The sequence below is a fragment of the Serinus canaria genome, chromosome 5 (genome assembly GCF_022539315.1).
Source record: "Serinus canaria isolate serCan28SL12 chromosome 5, serCan2020, whole genome shotgun sequence".
Lineage (NCBI taxonomy): Eukaryota > Metazoa > Chordata > Aves > Passeriformes > Fringillidae > Serinus > Serinus canaria.
In genome coordinates this window covers 42,284,241-42,300,197 of record NC_066319.1, presented here as the reverse complement: position 1 = coordinate 42,300,197, position 15,957 = coordinate 42,284,241, and the positions used below count along the sequence as shown (strand labels likewise).

General features: G+C 41.2%; 1 protein-coding gene across 2 annotated transcripts in view; it reads left to right on the top strand.

Annotated features, from left to right (window-relative positions):
• Positions 1 to 767: 767 nt before the first annotated feature.
• Positions 768 to 15,957, top strand: part of STON2 (stonin 2) — a 70,865-nt gene continuing 55,675 nt past the window's right edge. For both annotated transcript variants that reach the window (XM_030239989.2, XM_030239992.2), the window contains exons 1-2: positions 768 to 826; positions 15,671 to 15,879. In XM_030239989.2, the coding sequence (XP_030095849.2) occupies positions 15,792 to 15,879 (88 nt within the window). In that variant the 5' untranslated portion in view covers positions 768 to 826; positions 15,671 to 15,791. The remainder of the gene's footprint in view (positions 827 to 15,670; positions 15,880 to 15,957) is intronic.

Sequence of the window (15,957 nt, the reverse complement as noted above, 5' to 3'; positions counted from 1 at the left end):
CTTTCCAGAGTCATTCTGTAAATCTGCTAATGGCTGTAAATGTACACATCTGCGCTCACGTTTGGGCTAATGATGCACATGTTCATTTTGCATAAACTTCCTTTCAGCTGGGGTTTCGGAATGGTACTGGGGTTAGAAGTTAATTTCTCCATAAAGACATTTCCGTATGCAAATTGCTCCCTAAACTATTTAAAAGCAGAAATAAGATTAATATTGCCATACAAGTTATAGTATTAGGTTTGTAATACTCTTACAGTTTAATAGCTTAAACACAATTTGGTTAATAGACATCGTATTAACTTTCTTTTACCTGCCTAATCCGTAATCTGCGAAATTCATCAGGGTCCAACAAAAGAAGTGATGTGCCTGTGATCTGGTGTTAAAAGTGTATTACAAATAAATAGCCTTGTATTTAAGCATGCCCGTTGAATAACCCCGAGCAGAAGGATATTTTGTTTGCATTATCGATTTTTACTTGCACATTGCTATTTATTTTTGCCCGTGGCTGAGCAGAGCCGGCAAGTCCGTTACCTTTGAATCCTACTTAGAAGCGGGCCCTAAGAAACTTGGAAGGGATCCATGCCGGGAGCGCGGGACGAGGCAGCCGCTGCGCCGCCACCTGTGCGCGGTGCGGGCGCTGCGGGGCAGGCGGGCAGCGGGGCCGGGGGCTGGGCCGGGGCCGGCTCCGCTCGGGGCGGGGCGGGCCCGGCCAATGCGGCGCCGCCGCCGCCGGGGAGCGCCCAATGGCGGCGGCGCGGGCGGGCCGGGCCGGGGGAGATCGCGCCGGGAACGCGCCCGCGGCGCCCGCAGAGCAGCGCGGCCGGCGGTAGGTGCGCGGGGCCGGGCAGCCGCGGCCCGCGGGGAGGAGGGGGCGCCCCGTGCTCTGCCTTAGGAGCTTCGGGGAAGCGGGGCCGCGGCTCGGGGCTGGCGGGCAGCGCTGGCGCGGGCGGAGCACTTCAGAAACTGCAACCGAGGAGCCCTAAAGCGAGGGCAGGTGGCCCTGCCGGCGGAGCTGGGGCCGCCGCCTGCCTCTCGGTGTCTGCGGAGCGGGGCCGCTCGAGGTTCCCCTCCGCGCTCTGGCTCTTTCCTCTTTCGCACCGTTCCCGGCCGCCACACTCTGTACCGAGCGCGGACCCGTGTCCCTCGGTGCCGGGCTCCCTCAGGGCCGCTCTCCGCCGAGGCTGCTGGGGCCGGGCAGCCGGGCAGCCCTGGGGATGTGCGGCTGTGCCCCTGCGAGCGGCTCGGCGCTCTTCGGCTGCGGAAGGGTTAACGCTGATTAGCAGCAGCGCGGGGAAGCTGCTCGTACCCACCTACCCCTCAGCTGCTCCATCTAATTACTCATGGCTTGGATTTTTTTCTTGCTTGGGTCCGCTGAATTGTGCTGCTTTTGAAAAGCTTTTCTGCGGCTCAGATATTGCAAGGCAAACAGAAATCTCTCGCTCATCTTTCTTTTGCCGCGTTTGAATGCGCTATGTAAATTGTAGGCTTGGAATGCTCAAATTACGTATTTCCATGCAAAGTGGATTTTTGTGTTGATATACGATCAGACAGCCTTCTCTCTGCCCATTTGTTTAGTTCATGTGTTAAGTGTTCTTTCTGTGCCGCATCTCCACTTTTCTTTGTTGATTTTTGTTAAGTGTTTTGTGGATTAATTTGTTGTAAATAGCCTCAGCTTTTCTGATTTTTTCTTTCCTATGGCTTAATCTGTTTGGGACTACAGGTTTCCAGAGACACAAAAGTTTTAAAAATGCTCGACTGCTTGACTAGATCAGGTGACGCTTTGCAGCTCGTGTCTTCTCATACTTTAGTTGTGCCTTTTGCTGGGAAATGCCCGTAGGATATTATTGCAGTATTGGTTTGAGGGCACTTTTAGTATTGTCAAGGCAAAAATTTGGCAAACGTTGACATCTCTTTACTTGTGAATCAGATATGAATCATTCTTGTCTCCTGCAAAATGTGTATTTTGCAAATTACTAGTCTGGGCAAGTAAATTTCAAACTACAGGTTGCTTGGAAAATGATTGTGTTTGCTAATTCTGGCATGTGACTCTGTTTTTGTTTTTTCTTTTCTCTGCCAAGGGGATGGAAACATACCTTGCATTACACAGACAAGTGAGATCTGGACTTTGCCTAAATATTGTCCAGATAAACAGGTTTATTTTAATGAAGTTTGTGTTATCACCAAAAATGTCAAAGAGCATTTCCCCACATCTCTATGAGATGTATTATGTGGGATTATGCAACACATTGGACTTTCCTAAATACTTCATTTCTTAATGGCAAGGTTGTCTCTTCTCCAAGAATTTTCAGATTTGATTTATTATCATTTAAAGCAGTGTTCACTAGGAATTACTTATGTCATGCTTTTTTTCAGGTAAATCTTTGACCTTTTTTGTTTATTTAAGGATTTTCATCATATTCCTGTGATGCTTTAAAGTACAAATTGAGTAGCAGTAACTCCTAGCAGATCTAACATACTGGTTTCCTTATATGTAGGAATACAACTGGCAACTTTAGGGATCTCTGCTTTTTCATAGATTTTGGCTTTTAAATTATTTTTAAAATATCAATGTCATCAGGACCATTAAACTTTCCAGTAAGAGAAAAGGGTCAGATATTTTTTCTCTCACATGATGCAGAGTATCTCAGTTCTGACTAGTACGCTCTTATAATTTGTGTCCTCCATTATCATTAAGAGCAGAACAGCATCCCTTGGTCTTTAACTGCAGAGCTTTCCTTGAGTTCCTTGTATCCCTCACTACATCAGTGGCACACTTAATACTCTGTGTGGTTGATTTAGATTACAGTCCAAGGGGTGCAAGGTAAAAAGGTAACAGCTACATCTCAGTAGTGCTCAACTCCCCATGTCGAGTCCTTGTTTGTGCTGCCTTGCCAGCTATCTTGTGAAGAACTAGCAGCTGGTACAGTTCCCTGGGTGGGAAACCCAGACTGTGTGTGGGTTAAAACCATATTGTGAGTGGGCTAAATACACCATGTTTGCAGAGTCCGTAATTTTCAGCTATCTCTAGTCTGGCATCAGCAAGTGAAGATGAGAAGTGGTATCTAAGTGTGTTACAAACCTTTCAAGATGTTTTGCTCTGCAAGGCTTCTGTTGCCCCTGAAGCAGTGACTTTTCCAGTCAGTGAGGCAGTTTCCAAGGTGGCATCAGCTGTAAGGTCATGGCTTGTGGACTCTCCTGCTCTGACGCTTGGCTCTGGTAGTACCCTTCCTTCATGCAGCTTTTAACCAGGTACTGCACTGAGGCTTGGTGCAGTAAGCTAACAGAATCAATTTTGAATTGCTGAAGCCCTGTTAAAGGCTGTCTTGCAACACCATCAGTTTCCTCATTGGAAGCTGGAGAACCAAAAAGGTATCAGGAACTAAGCTATAGAACTGTAAGGATTCATGTGGTGGTGGCAGTCTTTAAACATAATCTTTGCCATCTAAAAGTTTTGTTTATCTAAGACAATCACTTAAACTCACTCCACAGGTCAGCTAGGAAAGGACAATCTTCAAAAGGCAATTCTTGGCCAGTTTATCTGAACTATTGGTTGCATTACAAAAAAAAAAAAAAAAAAAAGAAAAAAAATTCAACTGCAAAACCAAATTATTTTGTCCTCAGGTGTCTTAGTACATTTCTTTGGAATCCATCATGACAGATGTTTTCTTTCAGGATTGTGAATTCTGCTAACGGATGTAATAACTTCACAAGTGGTTAACCTCAAGGAAGGAATGCCTGTCATGTATGTGTTGGGTATCAGCATATGTTGTTCTCAAAACTATAGCTGTAATTATGACCACAAGAATTTGAGTCCTAGAAAATTAGAAGCCTTACAACTCAGCTTGTACATCTGGAAACTTCAGGGATTAAATCTTTGCTCCTTGTAGGTGGTGAAAGGTTTACCAGAACCTTAAACAGGGCCAGAAATCCATCTACAGGTGTCTGTGTGGGTAAGACTGCTTCCCAGGAAGAGATTATGTACCCCCTATTGACTTTTGCCATCAATTTTCACTGTCTTCTAAATGTTCAAATAGGGTGAATGGTGTGGAACGTCCTATTTTTTTCAAAACTGAAAAGGGAGTAAAATTTCAGAAATTGTGATTGAAAAAGTTTAAGACGCAGTCCTGTGACAATACCAGGGAACACACAGCAGTGTTCCAGATTTCTCTTCTTTTCTGAAAAACTATAGATGAAAATACATGAGCACGTTATTTAGAGCAGGAATGCACTTTTTAAATGAATGTCCTGATCATCTGCATTTCTGCATCTAAAAAAAGGATGCACATAAACTGATTCTTTTTGGGATAAAACTGCGCAGAAGGAGGAGCTCATTGAATGTACTCCAAGTGCTAATGCAAATTCAGTCTACAGGATCATTTTGAAGATAATTGTAAGTAAAAACCACAAAAAAGGTAGTGTGAAAGTTGTGCCCTTAATGCTAAGTATTTCACATTACCACTCAGTTCCTACTGGTAACAGTTTATGCTGTTTACCAGTGTAAACTTGGATATAGTCTCTTGACCAACTTTACAACTCATTTTTAAGTTTAGCATAATCATTATTATATATTGACCAAAAAAAAAGCCAAGAAAAAGAATGAACATCATAGAACAATGCTGAAAGAGTTAATAGCAGACATCAGTGCTAGAAAATGTGTCCCTCAGATAAACATAGAAAAAAACAAACTGCTTTTTAATTAGGAAGTAATCTTAAAAGAAGTAGTTTACTGGAATGTATAGCCTTCTATACATCAGTTCTATAGAGCTACAATTTCTGAAGGGAACCCATAAAATTATAGAGCTTTTGCTCTCATCAATCCTGAAAATTCTTCAGTAGGTGCTTTTTTGACAGGAAGTATTTCCCATAATACTGAGAACATTTTTCAGCAGTGATTTATTAAGATTTGTCCGTCACCTGCAGTGAAATGTCTAGAAATGTATGTAAGACTTTCTTGAAGTTTACATCTTTAGGTGTGAAGAAGACATGCAAGTCTAAGTTAATTACCATACTCTTCTTGGAGGGGGATTCTACTCATTTGAGAATAGATCGGCCAAAGGACCCTCTGGAGATATTTGTGCTCCTTCTACTGACTATAAGCAGAGCATCAGGTGACTATCTCAGATGTCTGACTGGGTGTCTGGAGTTAAAGGAGGTGTGATTCATCTTGCTTTATTAAGATAACTGAACTAAACGTCTCAACACAACTCCTTCAGCTTGAGACAGAGGGCAGGACTGACCAGTGTGCTTCAGGATGCTGCAGAGGTGCTCTAGTAGTTAAAAACTATGCTGATGTTCAAAGAGCAGACTGTGTGCTCCAGAGCTGCGATTCAAAGTGGAGCTCCTGGCCCAAGGGCCAGCAGACCTGCCCAGTGAGCTAGAGAGAAAGGATGTCTTTTTGCTGAGCTGTTTCTTAATTCATTATGCTCTTTTAGGCCAAGTTTTGGTTGGCATTTATAGACATGAATATTTATAGGAACCAGTTCTCTCTGTGGGCTCTTGGGTTTGCCAGCTGTGAAATGAAATGAAAGAACTATCTTCAATTTACTTTTGAAATAGGGGGTGGCTATATGATACAATAATTTTGCTATCTGAATCAGGGGCCTCTGGTGAGCAGAAGGTACTATTTTACAGAACTTCATGGTGGTTTTGTGGTTATGTGGCTGATGGAAATGCATGAGAAAACATCTACTAAGCATTTTTGAAGAGAAAAGTATTACTAGCTGCAAAGCTGAAATTAGAGCTGGTCAAGCTCCGCAGCACAAGGCCTGTTTATTTTCTAACAGAGCAGTTTCAATTGAATAGCTGTAAGGAAGAATTTGGCCCATGAAGTTTAATGATTAGTTACTGTTTAGTTGCCAGCTGCTCCTAATGACAGAAACTTGCCAACAGAAATGCTCCTTTCTCTCTGATCCTTGCTCGGTTGTTTCAAGTTGACCCCAGTTCAAGTATTTACCTGGCTAAAGCTTATATTCTACTTGTAAAAATTATACATGGTGGAAACATCAGGTGCATGCTCCCAAATTTATCTTAAATTATCCAGTACATGAGTTTAGCATGAGCAATGATATCTCAGTTGATAGATGCATGGATTACTTTGGGAGCATTCACAGCCAGAATATCAAGTGTCACGGAAGGGGATAAAACTGAGATAGAATAGACTTGGCAGATCTGGGCTTTCATCTCCTAAATAACACATATCTGACCTCTGCAATTGAATTGTCCAGTCTCTCTGAATGGAGGAAGCTTATTAGTTTACCACACTATGTGCAGGCTCAGAGCTTGACACCAGCATTCAAATTTTTTTTTTCCCAGAAAAGTTTGTAGATTCCCCCTATGTCCAGTCCAGACTATTGATGTGAATGTGCTTGGAGTTGACAATTAAAAGATGATCTCATGGAAGCCATGCAATAACGTTGGTGTTAATTATTTGATGTCTTCTAGCATGAGGTGCAACCAGTTCCTCCTTCCTGCAGTTGGTATCAGACTTGCATTGTCTCCCTGTTGCAGCTTCCTCAGCAAAATACTGACTATAATAAAATACAAGTGCCTTGCTGCCTCCTTATGCAAGAGGGGCCTGCATCACTCACCCCATGTACCTCTGCATCATTTAAAAGATCTCACCTAGATTGATAGCCCTGTGTCTTGGATTTCTCTTTTGGAATGCACAAGGTTGCCTGCTGTCTTGCAGGCACTATCATCAGGGTGCTACCCTAGAGTACCACTTATTAGTGTGTGTTAGTAAAAACAAAACAGCTCAAAACCTCAATAAAACCAAACTACCAAAAGTGAAGGATTTTCTCATACCCTCTGTTCTACATCATGCTCACATGATATACACTGTGCATTCTTATGTTTTGACAACTAAACAAATAGAATGAGGCATTAGACAGCACCATTGCAAACAAACTTTTTGTACTGTGTATGAAGTTGACTTGTCAGGTCTTTGTTACTACTTCAGATATATTTTTGGTAATATTATATAAAATACTGGGGACCTTAAAATTTAATCTTTGCACAAGCTTTTTTTTTTTTTTTTTTTCCTAGGGCTGTTTTTTCATTCTCTTGAAACAGGAGTAGCCATGCTAAAGGAATAGAACTATCATGTCTAATGGGTCTATATTTAGGCTGTCTGAAATAGAGAGTGACAACAAACATGATGTTTGTGGGTTGCCCTGAAGGACTGCCGTGTCCTGGCATCACATTAAGTTGCATTTGACTCTTCATACACTGGGAATGAGGAAAGACTGGTTGGATCATCAAAAGAATTTTCTGCTAGGGCAAGATTGTTCCCTGTTCTATCTCCTCCAGAGTATTGGTTTTTGTCTGGCTTTTAATAATCAAGCAGGGTTTCCTTAAACTGGGAGACAACTTCACATTTTAATGTTGCCTTTATCTATAACAGTCAAGAAGGATTTCCTTTATAACAAAAATCCCCTTTTAAACTCTTCATTGGAAGGGTGCTGCTGATACAGATTAGAAGTTATAAAGCATGTCACATAGAAATACAATCAGAGATAAATTATTTATATGTAAATAGTTGTTAGCTACATGGATATACAGAGAAGGCTTGAACAGAAGATTACTTTCTCGCTCAGTGTTCCTAATCACCCTTTTGAGCCAACATTCAGCACGAGAAAACTTCTTTGCTTTCATTCAGGGCTGCATCACTTCCTCAATAGTCCTTGTCTTCCTGATGCTTTCACAGTTGGATTCTGTGTTTTTCTCTCACTCTGAATCTGTTCTCCCATTCCCTGCATACTCACAGCTCAGACAGATCAATGCCCATCCTCTCTGTAGGCATACAGCCTCCAGTGAAGCATCTCTCTACAGAATTCAGTTCCTCCCTTGTCTTGAATGTGGCTAGTGTTTGAGGGCTTGACTTTTTCTTTCTTGGAGATTTTTTTTTTGTTTGGGGTTTCTTTTTTTTCCTCTTCCCCCAGCTGTCTTAGTCAAAATGCGAGTTTAACTGATACTGATTGAGGGCAAATAATTGTACCCACCATCTTCACTGAAGGTGTTTTTACCCATCTTCTAGCATTTAACTTATTTGTAATCAGAAAATAAAGCCCCGATTTCATTTGTGCAGGTGAAGCACTGCACAATGGAATTACCATCCTTACTGATGGAAGCAGGATCAGTTTTTGAGTTGTAAAGTGAGTACTTGAAATGCAGTAATTTGTTGCAATGCATATAAGCAGTGCTGGAAAGTTAATATCTGTCACAACAGAATGGTGTTTCATACCAGCCAGGTTGTGTGTTTTCTGAAAGAGTGTTTATCATCCAGCATGATATTCCAGTACACTTTTGATAGCTTACTCCCTTCCCTGTTTCTTTTTTCATTAGTCCCAGTACAGAAGAAGGACAAGTAGGTAGGATTTTATGATTTGTGTTCACCTCTTGATGGCTGTCTTCAGTGATGTCAGGCTGTGATGGCATAGTTGGTTCTACAGTGATTAACTGTAGAGCACTGTGTTAGTGAAATAACTTACAAAACACTTTTATAATCATCACAGCAGCAAATAAAGTACAGGAGCTTTTGGAGAGTTTGGTAAATGGAATACATCTGGCTAGCTTGTCTGTGCAGAATTTAAATGAGAATATATGAAAGCATCAATATCAGATGTGCAAACCAGGTCACTCAGTGGGAATTTTCTTTTGAAACACATATTCCTGGTATGACTCACTTTTTAGGTTTGAAAGAAGAAATCAATTCTTAAACACAGTTCCCTCCACATTCTGTGGATTGGAGCATCAATTTTATAGTATTGTGTTGTGGAATAGTTGTGACCACTCCAAATTCACCATCTTGAAGCAGAGAGGAATCTGTGACACACGTAACGGGCAGGTGTTTAATCTGGGATCTGGCTGCTGTCTTGGACTTCTGACCTGTGGAGGCCTTGAGAAAACAAGGAAGAGTAGTAAGGACCATGAACCCACCCTCTCCTAAGGGGCTGTTAGCAACATCTCCCTTACTGCATTTACATTTCCTGTTGTCTACTATGACTGCCAACAGAATTTTGCTGAACAAAGTAAAACCTGAACTATTCTAGTATTTGGGAAGAAAAAACTTAAATTAGTGGTTTTTTCTTCTGTTTTTTCTCCTGTTTGTAAAATACTGATATGGGGGGGGGGGGGCGGGGAGGGAAGTGCCAGATTTTAGAGATGCAAATGTTCTGCTAAACAAATTGACACCTTGCCTCTTTCCTGTGATCTTGTCCCAGTCTAGTGTTATTGCACTGTTGATCTATATGGTAAGAGAAGCATTTGTCTGATTGTTGCCTCAGAGTTTAGTTTGAGTTGAAAGGTTGGCAATTTGGGAAGTTGTCCTTCAAGTTCCCATGCAATTACATGGCTTCAGTTGCACTTTGAATGAATCATGTACCCAGAGTGAGCTATACTGAAAGTCCTGAGAGGCAGAACTTATTTTCCTTTTTTTTATTTTCCTGATATGACTGGTGATGTGAATCATCACTGTCAAACATTTTGTCTCACATCCTCCCTTGGTTTTTGCCTGCTCTGTATTATTTCTAATAGTAAAAATTCCTATTTTGTGTTGCACTTCTACAGTGTCTTTCTACATTTCTCACGCTTTAGGAGTACAAGTAATAGAGGAGGTTGTACAATTTATCTCCAGCATCAGACTTTGAAACTCTGTCTCTCATGAGGCATCCACAACCCATGAAGTATTTCTGAGGCATGGCCTTGGGAGGAGAGACATTATTGCCTTCTGAACTGCCTAAACATGCTGGTGTTGCCTGCAGGAGAGCATTTTAGGTGTCTTTTCTCTCTCTCTCTCTGTGGAAAACAGAGGACCTTCTGTGGCAGATAGATTTTGGTGCAGAGAAAACAGCAGCTGTTGACCTTCCAGACATTAGCCTTGACACAAATATTCCTGGGGGAGATGCTTGTGGCTTTTTCACCAATGCATCCTGTACAGACTCTCCTCTCTTACTGTCACTGAATTGTGAGCTTCCAGGAAAGCTGGGATGTGTGTTTGTGGCATATGCTTGTATGTGTGCTGGTTGTACTGGAGAAATAAAGGTCATTCCAGGTCACCTCAGCTTTAATGCTGCTTCTGCCACAGACTTGCAGTGTGGATTTAGGCAGATCACTTTGTATCTCTTGGAATAATTGGGAATGGTCATTAGGGTGGCTGCACTGGGTCCTGGGCTCAGGCAGACCACTAGTCTGCTTTTCTGTCATTCAGAGTGCCAGATAGCTCTAGTCATCTTCAGTGCCTCACTCCACCTCACTCCATCTCTGTCTAAAATCACCAGGAGACAGCACTAATGACCTACCTTGTAACCCACAAGGGGGATTTGCTCTGGCTCTGCAGACACAGCACTGTCCAGGCTCTTGTTACCATTCACTCAGGTGTAATCCATAATGGGAAAAGCCATCCTTTCTCCCAGAGAGGCTGCAGGAGTTCCATAAGGCATGTTCATTTGTCTCCCTTTGGGCCCTAATTCTTCCTTTCATATTGTTTTTGTTTGTTCTGCTTTTGTGTGTGTGTTACATGCACCAGGTAGTGACTGAGTTTTTTAAGCTACATCTGAAGTCATGGAGCTCACATAAAAGTATGTATCAGAGTAAGTAAAACTGGTCTAAGATCTAAAACAGAGTTTTATCAGAGACTTTCTCAGGGCAATTTACAAGCTGGCAGAGCTGTATACGTGGAGAAAATATTGTCTATATTACAAATACAATAATCAACCAAATATAACTTTATTCCTGTCATCATCTAGGTCATTCATAAGGTTATATTACCTCAGGCTTTTAGGCAGAGGTTGGTAAAATGATTTTTTTCAGTAAGAATGATGTCCAAATCCACTTCCTTTATTTCACTGGGTTTCATAAGGTTATATTACCTCAGGCTTTTAGGCAGAGGTTGGTAAAATGATTTTTTTCAGTAAGAATGATGTCCAAATCCACTTCCTTTATTTCACTGGGTTTCTCAAGTTCATTGTTTTGGTTTATTTTCCTGTTGTTTAGCACCGTGTTTTGTTTATACTGTTGCACCTTGAGGTACCTGGGACTTGGTTTTGATGCTGGAGAACAGAGTTCCAATTTGGAGTTTGTTTATTATTCAACTCATGATGTGCTGATGGTCAGTGTTTATTTACAGGCCAAGCTGAGAGGAAAAGCCATGAGCTCTCTCTCACTTGGAAATGTGCCCAAGGCAGCAATCATTCCTCACTTCATGCTACCAGAATAGTTTCATCTGTACAGGTTTGCTAAACACATGGTCAAGATAAAATTACTTTTTTTTTCCTTGAGGCTTTCCTGGTGGGAGTGAAACTTGTTTGTTACAAGAAAAGCCCTGGTCAGAGTATTTCCTTTTTTTACTGTCCCTTTGGCTTAGTTTCTTTTCTCTTCTAAGTAGAATTTAACAGCTTGTCTAGTTGTTTTCCCACAAAGGTCTTCTACAAAACCAAATGCAAACCACTGTAACCAGTTAATGTTTCAGTTCCTGAGATTGTAAGCGAATGTATAAGCAAGAAAAACAGAATTACAGTGTGGATTACAGGATTTTTTTCAGTGGTGTTGCTGTGTAAGGCAATAGAGTCTATGCAGTCAGCACAAGCTTGCTATTGATATATTTGGAAAGCAAACAACTGAATTTCATTCTCAGTATTTTTATTCTGACTTTTTTCTCCTTTTTTGCCCATATAAGTGTAACCTAGTAGCTCTGGGTAGTGATCAGAAAGCCAACTGCAGCCTGCATTATATGGATGTAACTTGAAGCAATTGGAGAAATGACCCTTAGTGCTTAAAACTGTTAACTGTGCTAAGCTGTTTCTTCTCAGCAGAGTTGAAATCTACTGAGAAACTGTGTGAGTTTGCTGTCCAAACACATGAGTAATTAAATACTTTCAATGGTATGTTTACAAAAACACCATGCAATTACAGATACTTCTGAAATCCATTACATACTTCTGATACTTCTAAGCCTCAATAGTGCCACAAACATTTCTACATACCAGCATTAGTCCTGTTGGTGTTTGTACTCACATAGTGTGTAAAGGTCCCACTTAAAGTGAGGGCTCATTGTACAAGGTGCTGGGTGTCAGACTTCTAGATAATTATGTGTGTCCTTCTCAAATACATGTTTTTGGTATACCAAGATAAAGGGAGAAGGACAATGCTATTCCTTTTCATCTGTTGCTAGAGTGGAGTTGTACAAAAGGCCAGATGTGTAATCACGTCACAAGAAGGAATGGCTGTAGTCTGTGAATTTACATACTTTTGAAATAAGAGGTTTCTAGTTATCAAAGCAGTTCTGTTATTTTAGAATAAACCATCAGTTTTCAAAAGGGCTTGTATAATGTGTTTTATCAAAACACTGAGAGGACTAAAGAGACAAGGAGTTTTGTTCCAGCTCTATGATCTCTACCTCCTGGAGACCTGGAAATAACTGTCACCTACTTGTCACTCAGATTTACATGCACCACTGTGAAATTGTAACATGAAAAAGAGACACCTGAAGCAGAAATTGCAGCTTCTTAGAGATTTTTTTCCCTTATGGTCAAGTCACTGCCTTGGGATTGATGGTAAGGATCATTGGATTGGGATGAGTAGGTAAAACGTTGCATTTATTGTGTAATAGGAGGAAACAATCAAACTTCTGAATCACTTTTTTTTACCAAAAATCTGTTAAATTAGCTCCTTTTTTTTTTTTTTTAAACCAGTTCAGCACCAACAGATTAGTGCACATAATAACACAAAGCCAGAAGTAGCGATCTAAACAATCCTGTTTGTGTAGAGAAAAAAATTGCTGGTCTGGCCTGGTAATATCTTGTTCCAAGAAATGTTTCCATCTGCTCTTGTTTTGGCTGTGCAGCATAAACTTTTGCTTTAATTGTAGCTCACTTGGAGTTTAAAGGATCCATTTGTTCTTAGTCCTAGTAGGCTCCAAAATTCATTGCTCTATGAATAGCCAGCGATGTTGGAGCTTTCTGAAGAACAGGAAGGAACACTCTGAAATTCACTTGCAGAGTACTTGCTGCAGTGTTTCAATAGTGGTGCTGACTGCTTTGGTACAGAGAGGATTCAGGTTTACCCACAATTCAAATGGTTCTTCTGGAGAGATTTACCTCTGTAGTGGTTCTGCAGATTGAGCATCATTGTGCACAGTGACACTGTGTTGTGCTGGCTGAGGCCCATTGGTTCACAGTGGGATGGGCTTAGGTCTTTCTTAAAGGAGGATTTTGGAGAGTGAATGAGAGGTGAAAGTTTGTGGATGAAGTATTTTTTTTCTCCACATAATCTGCACAGGTGTAAGCTATACATGATTTGTAATTCTGTACAGACATTTAGGTCAAGGGGTGGGATTGAGGATCTTTGGTGAATGTTGAAAGAATGCAAAAATCTATCTTTTTTTTTTTTTAACCTAATGTATGCATCCTCAAAATGCCTCTATTCTGAATATCTTTGAAGTTATTAGCTACTCAAACTGCCTTTCTTTTCTTTCAGACTGCCTGTAAAGGGCGTGATAACCCTGATAAGTCAACACAATCTCTTTTATTTACCAAACTGGCAAGTCTCTAGAAAATTCCAGTCATGGGAAAGTTGTATAACCCTCAATGCACAGTATTCTGATGCTTTTCTGGGCTTATAATCCTTACTATCCATTTTAAAGTGCTAGTTTTGCTGTCTGGTACTAAGTGGATATTAAGAATTATGTTTGTCACAGGGCAGAAGGGTTCTATAGGAAATCCATCTTAAAATAATGGTCTAATTCTCCCATGTATCTGTACTGCTGAAACAGTCCACTTTCTTGCCTCCTTTCATATGTTTTTTCCCCTTGAAATTAAAAAGAAAAAAAATATTAAAAATGAGCTCTACTGAAGTCTCTGTGATTACAGGGCAGGCAAAACTGTTTTCTTTTTTCATTTCCTGCCACTTCATGCTTCTGTCAGGACTTTTCCAGGAGAAAGGGCAGGTCAGTATCCAGTTGTCTGGGAAAAGAAAACTTAGTTACAGATATTTAAACAAGCCCAAAACAAGCAGCTTAATTGGTCACATGAGGAAAACAAGACACCAAGGTCATCCTCTCCTTCCCCCATATGGCCTCCAAATGACCCTAAACATCTGATTTTTTTTTTTTCTCTTAGCTTGCTTCTATGTTTAGCTTTGTAGTTTCTATTAGCAGCACCCAAAATAGATATTATTCAGGGCAGGCAGGTGTACCTGCCCACGCTGCATGGAGACAGGGGTCCTGCCATGGCAGTGGAGGAAAAGGGGCTCAAGTGCTGCTGTTCTTCCTGAAATTGGTTGTGTAACAAGGGTAAGATGTGCAGGGTGACCGGTCAGGGGTTTCATATGCTCTGGAAAGTCTATGGCAAGGGGATCAGTCTTATGGCAGATTGCACTTAACCATCAGGATTATCTCTAGGAATTCTTTTTATTGTGTTTACAGGTGGGTTTGTGGCCTCCAAACTTTTGAAATTTTCAGCTCTTTCTTGATTGCTGATCTGCCTTCAGCTGGCAAAGGACTTTGTGGCTCTGAGGAGGAGAATAATATTTGGAAGGAGGCTATTTGATGATCTGTCTCCTTCAGAAATGCTTAAAGATTGAATGCATTTAAATATGTCTGCTTTTTAGGCCCAAATTTTGTTAATATGGGGCAGAGAGAAGTCTCGGTGAAGTATCTATTCTTGTACACTAACATGAAGTTTCACCCTGAAAAACCCTTTAGTTAGGTGAGAGACAGGAGGCCAAGAAACGCTGCTTACAGCTCTTTCAAACAGGTCTGAGTTTCAGTGTTTTCAAGTACTTCAGTACCATAGCAACTAGAGCTTCAATGCTTGAGATAATTGGGGACAGAATTAGCATATTTCCCTAGGAAGAGTCTTCTGAGAGTCTTGAAGTGGTTTGCAAAACTGAGGTGGACTAGTCAGAGAGAATTTCTCTGCCTGGACCTGACCCTTGCAGTTACTAGCTAACAACCAGAGCACTTTCCAGTGCTCCATTCCATCTAGCAGATTCACAGATCTGTGTGGGGTGCATACCGTTGGAGTGCCTACTAAATTCAGTTTTGCTGACCTACAGCAAAATCATGCTTAACTCTGGACAAGATCTAAGAGGGTTTTTAAAATTAAAATGTGAAGATCCAGTCAAGCAGCAGAGTGGAAGGTGCATCTAGATGAGAGGGCAGCTCTCTATACCCAGATCATGATAAGAGTCATTGGCCACTCATCCTCATTCCAGAATCAGCTACATAAATTTTATTGATAATGAAACGTGCAATTTATTGCTTGCTCTCAGAGGGATTAGACATTGTAAGCAGCAAGATGGGCAAAGACATGTTGACAGCTTGAGTGGGGATTAAGTTCTGTCATAATCAAAACTAGCTAAACCTGGGAGAATCTCCTCATCTGCTGTTGCTGGGCTTACGAGAGACATGGCTCCTTGAGTAAGGACTAAAATATTGGTTTTGGTGATGGACTTTTTAAACATAAAGATGATTGCTTTATATGAAGGAGTTGCTCAAGTGTAACCCTCCTCTAGACACAGGTGACATTCCTGTCTCAAAGGTGTGGTAGTGCTTTGACAGTATTGTGACTGTGGTACATAAATTGCTTTAACATTCTAAATTATAAAAAATGGCTGCACTAGTTCCTCCCATTTAATTTTCTAAAAGAAATCATCTACTTTCTTGTCTTAACAGCAGTTGAAAAGAAAGTGCAAAGGAGGTGTTTCCCTCTATTGGCTCATCTTCACTGTACCTCTCCCGTTCTGGTTCCTCCTCCTTCTGATCCCCAAGTGAAGATGAGTGACCTGCTGCGAATATGACATCTCTGACAAGTGTCATTGCCTCCCACCAGTCCGAGTGGGTGTCCTTCACTGATGAGCTGCTCCTCCCTGCTCCCCCACGAGGTAAGCTCTCCGATTTTCTCTGGAACTGGGGAAACTTCTTGTTTGATTTAGACCAGCTACTGTCATATATCTAGCATA